We start from the raw sequence: 9,406 nt of genomic DNA on the forward strand, positions 1-9,406 counted from the left end.
TCTGAGTTGGGCCGTGTTAGAGACCAGGGCCTGAGTTGGGCGTGTTAGAGAGCAGGGCCTGAGTTGGGCGTGTTAGAGAGCAGGGTCTGAGTTGGGCGTGTTAGAGACCAGGGCCTGAGTTGGGCGTGTTAGAGACCAGGGCCTGAGTTGGGCGTGTTAGAGACCAGGGTCTGAGTTGGGCCGTGTTAGAGGCCGAGCCATGACTAAGAAAAGCGGCCCTGAGAATAGATGGGCTTAATATTCTTGGTTCTTTTGGTAAAGTCACGTAGAAGGGAAATAATAAAATAATAAAAATAAAACATAATAAAAGTTTGTTTTATTTTTATAATTATGTTTTATTTTTATTATTTTATTATTTCCCTTCTACGCGACTTTACCGAAAGAACCAAGAAGATGAATCCCTGCAGTCACGAAAGCTTTAAATCGAAATTTAATAGATGGGCTCTCGACAGATGAGCTAGGTTGGCGAATCCGGCCTATCTGCCTCTTGACCCGTCTCTCTCGTGGCGAGTTTAGCTCCTCAACTCCCAACGGACTCAAGATGTAAACAGGACATGCACTCAACTAGGTCCGAGCTTAGTCTCGCCTCGGAATTCTGGTGGAGGAGTAGGCAGGCTGCTGTGGAGAAGGCTCCACTCCCACCTAGAGCAACCACAAAAGCCTGAGTCTTTCCTAGACCATTAACCCTCCCCAGTCTAGGAAAGGAGTCTCGCTATGCATCTAAAAACGGGACCTGTACCTTCAGCCACGTCTAAGAGGAACCAAGACGAACTTCCGCTAGACTCTGCCCGGGACTGCCGCCCATGGTCAGCCTAAGTGTCATTGAGGCCGGAACCGGCGAAGGAGCGCATGTAAGTGTGCACCGCGGTCGGAAAGAGGTTACTGCCGTCACCGCTCCCGTCCCTCCCACCGTCGCCACCGCCGTCGCCGCCGTCGTAGCCGGCGTCGCCGTTGAACCCGCAGGCGCCGGCGTCTCCACTGCGAGGGGCGCCAGCGCCGCGCAGGCAAGAGTCGTCGGATGTCTCCATCTTGCACACGCCGCCCTCGTCGTGACACGACGCAAAAGCTCCGTCGTAGGCCGCCGCTGCCACGATGTCACCGCCGCCGCCGGTGCTGCTGTCGGCGTCTTTGTGGTCATGGACAATGACGACGGGCGCGGCAGCTCCAGGCCCATTTTGCCCGTTGGCGTGAAACGGTGGCACGTTGTCGTCGGGGAAAGACGTGCAGGCCTTATTGCATTTCTGCCGCCGGTTGGAGAACCACAAACGCACCACCTTGCGTGTTCGGCGATTGTGGGGGGGGGGGTACAGGAGAACGGGAGGCTTGGTTACAAGTGTGAGCGAGAGTCACGACCCAAACAATCGATATAGTAATACAACAAAAAAAAGTTAAAATCGGCGCAAATTTACTGGCCCGACCAATGCCGGCTTTGCAGGTGCCGAGTCACATTTGTGCCACACAGGGTTAGCTGCTAACGGGGGGTGGGGGGGGGGTGCCTCCTAGGCTAAACCACATGGCAGCAATAATCACCCCCTACCGGCGGATTAGCTCCCACCGAGGTGGGAGGCGATGGAGAATGGATGGAAGGCGCGCGCTGCCATTTGCCGGGGGCATTTAAACTAGAAACTTTTTAGATCACCGGGTGTAAGGCCTCACCGAGCCGATACAAAATCTCTTTTTCACAAGCAACGTAGCCATCACAAATGATGGCTCAACGAAGTGGTGGCTCATCATCATCATCACCACATGGAAATTTAAAGCGGGAACCAAATACTCGAAAAACGCGTGATGTAGATTCTAAACGTGGAAGGAAAAAAACCAACGCAAGACCCAGAGAAAGATCCACGCTACCATGGAGGGAACATGTAAACTCCAAATGTACAGCAGGCGTCAGGGTTGGGAACGAACCCACGACTTGTATACCAGGAGAGGTAGTTAACATCCGAGCCACTGTGACGCAAGACGATAATGGCTACGATTTGTTATTGTTACATCATGCCAGAGGACTTCCAAACGGGCTGGTGAGCTCCATGTACAATGGCAGTAGCGGTGGTTGTGGTTGTTAGTGGCAGTGGGCGAGAGTGTGGTGGTGGTGGCGGTGCACCGCAAATACCTCCATTAACAATGGCTCCGGTACCGTAGATGCCGTAGAACGCAGCAGGACTCGGAGGGGTCCATCGCCGTCCTAGGTAAAGACAAACATTTGAAAGATGTAATAAGAATAATACACATACACACGCATACAGAAATCACGGGAAGCGATTAAAGAGTGAAATTATGCAACGCTTCTCGCACCCCCCCCCCCAGTCGTCACAGTGGTCATAACGGTGATGAGTCGTAGCGGTGGTCAGTGGTGACGAGTCGTAGCGGCGACGATTCGTCCGATAGACTCACATTGTTCTCCAGTTTGAGATGCTGGGCGATGCTCGCGATGGCCGACATGTTGGGCTTGGAGCAGACATTGTAGTAGGCCTCCAACTGCATCCGCGTGTAGCTCGCAAAGTAGGTGCGCTTCTTGCGAATACGTTGCACCACCTCGCGCGGAGTCTTGCTCAGGGTCTGTCCGGCCGCAGCGTTCTCAACGCCCTGCGGGGAGTGGTGGATCCACGGTCGAGATTCCGTTTCTTTGGTGGCGGAGGGGAGGGGAGGGGGGGGGCGACTGGGTTCGTTGTCGAGCGAGCGGGCGATGACGGTCGATCGATTGCGGGTTCGTCCGGTTGCCGCGGCAACGAAGGATGGCCGTGATCGTGTGCGTGGGTGGGTGCGTGGGTGGGTGCGTGGGTGGGTGCGTGGGTCATAGCCCGGGCGACGTTACCTCTTTGGTGTCGTTGCTGCCATTGCCGCCGTTGCCGCCATTGCCGCCATTGCCGCCATTGCCGCTGATGCTGCCGTTGCTTTGCACATCGTCCATCCACAGCTTGAAGAGCGGCTGCAGCTTGCACAGATTCCTCTGGCTCAGCTGCAACGCCTCGAAACGGCAGATCGTCGTCTGGCTGAACACTCGGCCTGGGCGGGAGGAGGGGGGGGGGGCGGCAATGAGCACGGAGTTGAGGCTTTGTGGACTACGCGACACGCGGACAGAGCGAGGCACGGGTCGAGTCTCCCACCCACACCGCCGCGCGAGAGCCTCACCGCACAGCGAGCCGACGGAGATCCCCATCTCGGCCTGCGTGAAGCCCAGGTTGACGCGCTTCATCTTGAGCTCCTTGGCGAACCGAGCCAGTTCATCGATGCTCATCAAGTTGTCCTGCTAAGACCCACGGGGGAGGGGGGGGGGATGAGAAAAACCTCCATCAACCACCACCACCACCACCACCGAGACGTCTCACCTCGGCAGACCCACCACGGGGGCCGGCCGACCCACGAGTCGGAGCGCCGCAGGGTTTGCAGCGCAGTGCGTTAACCGCTGTGCCACCACTCCCCACCAGTGCACAGATTAATATCGCCACACACACACAAAGATGCCCCATGTAGCCTTCAACATCTCTTGGGCAAAGTGCCGTTCCAGTCTACCAGTTAAGATCGGCATGGCACACGAGGGTGGGGGTGGTGTGGCCATTACCATGCGCGGCCGCCTTTGTCTCCCCTAGTGGCAATGTTTACTACACACCGCACCAGGTATTTAGAGGCCGAGTCGACCTAGGGGAGGCCCAAACCCCGTTCAGATAATCGTCACTGGCAGTGTTGGCCGCGAGCGGGAATCGAACCCGGGTCGTCGGGTTCGTAGCGCAGCGTAGCGCTAACCGCCACACACACACACACCTGTACATTTGTACACGTACACAACAACAACAACAACCGCCATTTGCCACTAAGTGGCGGTGACGTCACCACGACGCAGGATTGGAAGGATGCTTGCGGCGCCACACGTACACACACACACCTGTACACACACACACACACTACACATACCTGTACACAAACCTGTACACAAACCTGTACACAAACATGTACACACCTGTACACACACACACACCTGTACACCCACACACACACCTATACACACCTGTACACACGTCTCCCGCGTCCTCACCTCTCCAGCGCCCGAGTCGCAGCGCTCGCGCCAGCTCGTCGTGGTGGCGCTGGGCTCGCACGAGGAGCCCGCTCCGTCGCTCTCGGGCGACGACACCACCACCACCACCACGTCCCCCTGCTGCAGCTGCTGCTGCAGCTGCTGTTGCTGCTGCTGCTTGCGCAGCTGGTGCTGCTCCTGCTGCCGGTGCAGCTCCTGGTACAGCTGCTGCTGGTGCTGCTGGTGCTGCAGAAAATTGAACTGCTGCTGCTGTTGCTGCTGCTGCTGCTGCTGCTGTTGCTGCCGCTGCTGCTGCGGTAGCTGCTGATAATGATACCGCTGTGTGGGTTGAATAGGAGACATTTGGTCTGCGTCGAGTCCATGTTGACCGGCCTGATATTGATGATGTGGATGCTGCTGCTGCTGCATCATCATCATCAACGGAGCAGGCCACGCGTCTGGCGAAGCACCAGACTCGCCACCGCCGCCACCGCCGCCGCCGCCGCCGCCACCGCCACCACCCGAAGCCGGCAGCCCCCACTTGCCGTCGGAAGCGGCCTCGCCCAGAGCACCGTGCCACTCGTAAGCGGGCCTCTGCCCATGGTGCGGTTGGTGAGGCTGCTGCTGCTGCTGCTGCCGTAGCAGGTGATGCATCAGCAGTAGCTGCTGCTGCTGCTGCTGCTGCATCATCGTGCCGTGGCACTCGTCGTCGGACACGCTCACCACGGTGTCGCCGCCGCCGCCGCTGCTGCTGCCATCGTCGTCGTCGTCGTCGACGATGTCGATGACGACGCGCTCCTCGAAGCGGGAGGCCGCGGGGGCCGCCGGCAAGCCCGGCCAGCCCTGGTGGTGGTGGTGGTGGTGGTGGTGCGGCGGCGGTGGTGGTGGTGGTGGTGGCGGCTGGCACGGCACGGTGGAGGCCAAGAAGCTGGCCGAGGTGCTGGCCACCGCCAGGTCGTCGTCGGGGGACGCGGCGCCCAGGCCGGAGAGGAACGGAGCGGCGAAGCCGATGGACCTCGGCGTGAGCTGCCTTTGCCGACGCTGCTGCTGCTGCTGATGATGCTGCTGCTGATGCTGGTAAGCCAGCGTTTCATCCGTGGCCACGCCATTACTCTGAACGGCCGTCGGCGAGCCGGCCGTCGTGACCACGGTGGGCCCGTAGGTGGACGGATGACGAGGAGGGCCCTCCTGCTGCTGCTGCTGCTGCTGCTGCTGCTGATACTGCTGCTGATACTGCTGCTGATACTGCTGCTGATACTGCTGCTGTTGCTGCAGCTGCAGAGAGTAATAGTCTGGGATGTTGATAGTAGCGAACCAGTTTGTCCCCATCCTATGTCCCAGAGGCGTGTCCGGTGTCTGCAGCGATGACGACGACGACGACAAGGAAGACGAGGAGGAGGAGGACAGCGACGAGTTGTTGAAAGCGTCCATCACCTGACCGCCAGCGCCGGTCGGCTCCTCGGGCGGGGAGCTCTGCGCGGAGACGCCCGGGTGGGGGCCGTAGGCGCGGAAGCGGTTGTCCAGAGAGGGCCCGGGTTGGGGTATGTCCAGCGCAGAAGTTTGGAGGGATTGGGTCTCCATGGTGGTCGTTTGGTGGGGCGATGAGAAGCGAAGAAAGGATCTAGAAAGTTCGATTTAAAAAAAAAAACAAGAAATGAAATTTCGATTTAAAGCTTCTTTCGTGACTGCAGGGATTCATCTTCTTGGTTCTTTGGGTAAAGTCACGTAGAAGGGAAATAATAAAATAATAAAAATAAAACATAATAAAATATTATTTGTATTAGGTTTTAAAATATTATGTTTTATTTGTATTCTTTTATTATAATAAAATATTATATTTCGATTTAAAGCTTTCGTGACTTCAGGGATTCTACCTTCTTGGTTCTTTCGGTAAAGTCACGTAGAAGGTAAGTAATAAAATAATAAAAATAAAACATAATAAATTCTCACGACGTTTTGGCCACAACGCAAGCAGCCGTCCTCAGGTGAAGAACAGGTCTGTCGGGAAGACAGCATCTGAATGACAGACCTGTTCGTCACCTGAGGACGGCTGCTTGCGTTGTGGCCGAAACGTCGTGAGAATTTATTATGTTTTATTTTTATTATTTTATTATTTGCCTTCTACGTGACTTTACCGAAAGAACCAAGAAGAAATTAAATGTTAAGATGGAGGTCCTCTTTGGTTTATAGGTGGCAATTTAAATCAGCATTTAAACAAATACAGGGTGAACCAAAAGCCAGGTGCAGAGGGCTTTTATTATAATGGAGGGTGGCCCAAAACTCAGGACACCCTGAAGCAGCGTCACTGCCCGAAAAACGTCACTTATTGAATACAATTTTGGAAGCCGCACACACACACACAAGGCGGTTGTCGCTATTGACACGACACGCATAGAGTTTTTGTTCAACTTGAGAAGAAAAAAAAGCTATACACCAATAAAATAAGTTATTCATTTTCATTTTTTTAAAATTACAAATAAATATATTTAAACTGCTGCAAAGTTTTAGAAAAATACGGATTCTTAACAAGAGAACACATTCCTGCGGAGGGAGCTGGTAGGAACGTCGGGTTGCTCGGTCAATGGCCTGCAGGGTCAACGGCGGCGTGGTGTATTCCGCAAATATGCCCGACTGTGAGGGCGGGCACAAGCCGGCGTGAGTAGGTGAAACGTTGAGTTTTATAAGGGCACCACGGGGTGACCAGCCCCTCCCCACCCAGCACCACCCAGCCCCTCCCAGCCCTACCCAGCCCCTCCCAGCCCCACCAGCCCCTCCCAGCCCCTCCCAGCCCCACCAGCCCCTCCCAGCCCCACCCCCCCCCTACCCAGCCCCACCCCCCCCACCCAGCCCCACCCCCCCCACCCAGCCCCCACCCCCCCCACCCAGCCCCACCCCCCCCCACCCAGCCCCACCCCCCCCACCCAGCCCCACCCCCCCCCCACCCCAGCCCCACCCCCCCCACCCCCCCCACCCAGCCCCACCCCCCCCCCCCACCCCCCCCACCCAGCCCCACCCCCCCCCACCCAGCCCCACCCCCCCCCCACCCAGCCCCACCCAGCCCCACCCCTCACACCCAGCCCCACCCAGCCCCACCCCTCACACCCAGCCCCACCCAGCCCCACCCCTCACACCCAGCCCCACCCAGCCCCACCCCTCACACCCAGCCCCACCCAGCCCCACCCCTCACACCCAGCCCCACCCAGCCCCACCCCTCACACCCAGCCCCACCCAGCCCCACCCCTCACACCCCCCACCCAGCCCCACCCCTCACACCCCCCACCCAGCCCCAGCCCTCACACCCCCCCACCCAGCCCCAGCCCTCACACCCCCCACCCAGCCCCACCCCTCACACCCCCCCACCCAGCCCCACCCAGCCCCACCAGGCGGGAGAGACTTTACCGCCGGAAAGAAAACAACCCACATCGAATATCAATTCCTGCAGTCACGAAAGTTTTAAGTCGAAATGCGAAAAAGAGCTTCATAGCTCATCGGATTTCCTCCGGGTCATGAATAGTCGGACTGCGTTGGCAGTGGCGCACACAACAACAGTAGAAGTGGTTGTGCACAACAACAACAGTGGTGGTGCACACACAACAACAACAATAGAAGTGGTACACGCACAACAACAACAGCAGCAATGGTGGTGCACGCACAACAACAGCAGCAGCGTGCAGCCTTTGAAGGAACCCCCCCCCCCCCCATTGTCTATTTCGTGGGCGACGGTTCGGGCATTAGGGCCTTGTTCAGGAGTTCATCTGCACGCCCTAGGGACGCGGCTGTACCTACTGTGAAATCTTCAGTTCAAAGGCAAAGTCCCCCGTGTAGCCTCTAACACTGTCGGGGCAAGTGCCGTTAGCGAGTAGCAGCAGCACCTGTGAAGGCTGCCGGCGCTGTGGCACACGAGGGGGTGGGTGGCAACCAGCACCACCACTCCCGGCCGCCTTTGTCTCCCCCCCCCCCCCCCCAGTGGCGGGCGTTGACGAGGCACGCAGCTCCGAGGGGTTGTCAACTCCAACGAGCGCCTCTCCCTCCCGCTCTCTCTCCACGTCGTCGTAGCCGACAGAGGCGGGCGGGGCGGGCAGCGCCGTGAGCGTCACGCGGCAAAGTCGACGGGAGTTGAAGCACTTCGAGTGGCGGCAGGGAAACGTGCACGCGGTGGTGGTGGTTTAGTGTAGTGTATAGTGTGTGTAGTGTATAGTGTGCGTAGTGTATAGTATAGTGTATAGTGTGCGTAGTGTATAGTATAGTGTATAGTGTGCGTAGTGTATAGTATAGTGTATAGTGTGCGTAGTGTATAGTATAGTGTATAGTGTGCGTAGTGTATAGTATAGTGTATAGTGTGCGTAGTGTATAGTGTAGTGTATAGTGTGCGTAGTGTATAGTGGTGTATAGTGTGCATAGTGTATAGTGTGCATAGTGTGCATAGTGTATAGTGTAGTGTATAGTGTGCATAGTGTATAGTATAGTGTATAGTGTGCGTAGTGTATAGTGTGTGTAGTGTATAGTATAGTGTATAGTGTTTGTAGTGTATAGTGTAGTGTATAGTGTGCGTAGTGTATAGTGTGTGTAGTGTATAGTATAGTGTATAGTGTGCGTAGTGTATAGTATAGTGTATAGTGTGCGTAGTGTAGTGTATAGTGTGCGTAGTGTATAGTATAGTGGAGTGTGCGTAGTGTATAGTGTAGTGTATAGTGTGCGTAGTGTATAGTGTAGTGCGTAGTGTATAGTGTAGTGTATAGTGTAGTGTATAGTGTAGAGTGCAGTGTAGAGTGCGTAGTGTATAGTGTAGTGTAGAGTGCGTAGTGTGTAGTGTATAGTGTAGTGTGCGTAGTGTATAGTGTAGTGTTAAGTGTATGTAGATGTATAGTGTACGAAGTGTATAGTGTAGTGTACATGTTGACTTTCTTTCGCACCCTAAGTAGCCAGACCGTGCAAATCGCTCGCCGCGGGTTGTAAGGACGACGAAACTAAACACAACAACAACCACCAACCACCACCACCAGACCACCAAGCTCTACGTTCAATCTCAGCGCTGCAACCCTCAAGCTGAAGTTGAAAGCGGACTTACCGTTAGCGGAGGTCGCCCCGTCTAAGTCGACGCTTCACGTCCAACGCTGCACGACTTGCCCTCGACACGAGATCCAGGGGGGGGGGGGGGCACGAAATAGTGGGGGGCACGAGGTGGGGGGCACGAGGGTAGTGGGGGGGCACGAGGTAGTGGGGGGCACGAGGTAGTGGGGGGCACGAGGTGGGGGGGGCACGAGGTGAGGGGGGCACGAGGTAGGGGGGGGGTAAGAGGTAGGGGGGGGGCACGAGGTAGTGGGGGGAGGCCGCACAGCTAACTGACATCCACCCCACCCTCCCCTAACTACCTGCCTTTTATAGCCCCCGTCG

The 9,406-nt window shown here is 56.5% G+C and overlaps 1 protein-coding gene across 2 annotated transcripts; it reads right to left on the bottom strand.

Annotated features, from left to right (window-relative positions):
- Window positions 1-333: 333 nt before the first annotated feature.
- Window positions 334-9,164, bottom strand: LOC144740338 (uncharacterized). 2 transcript variants are annotated; one of them, XM_078623210.1, is made up of 7 exons: window positions 9,081-9,164; window positions 4,034-5,633; window positions 3,133-3,250; window positions 2,816-3,006; window positions 2,395-2,586; window positions 2,114-2,185; window positions 334-1,274 (listed from the first exon to the last, which is right to left on the bottom strand). In XM_078623210.1, the coding sequence occupies exons 2-7, from the start codon at window positions 5,591-5,593 to the stop codon at window positions 813-815; spliced, it is 2,595 nt and encodes an 864-aa protein (XP_078479336.1). In that variant the 5' UTR covers window positions 5,594-5,633; window positions 9,081-9,164; the 3' UTR covers window positions 334-812. The 2 variants fall into 2 exon arrangements, with proteins under 2 accessions (XP_078479336.1, XP_078479335.1); XM_078623209.1 differs by having other exon boundaries at window positions 4,007-5,633.
- Between the last annotated feature and the right edge of the window lie 242 nt (window positions 9,165-9,406).

Source organism: Lampetra planeri, unplaced genomic scaffold, assembly GCF_965212315.1.
Source record: "Lampetra planeri unplaced genomic scaffold, kcLamPlan1.2.h2 scaffold_207, whole genome shotgun sequence".
NCBI lineage: Eukaryota > Metazoa > Chordata > Hyperoartia > Petromyzontiformes > Petromyzontidae > Lampetra > Lampetra planeri.

Coding starts and splice junctions, on each gene's coding strand:
- LOC144740338 (XM_078623209.1), bottom strand. CDS start 5,593: ATGGAGACCCAATCCCTCCAAACTTCTGCGCTGGACATACCCCAACCC. Junction 2,186..2,394: donor ATCTCAAACTGGAGAACAAT/GTGAGTCTATCG, acceptor GTCTTTACCTAG/GACGGCGATGGACCCCTCCG. Junction 1,275..2,113: donor CGGAGCCATTGTTAATGGAG/GTATTTGCGGTG, acceptor CGAACACGCAAG/GTGGTGCGTTTGTGGTTCTC.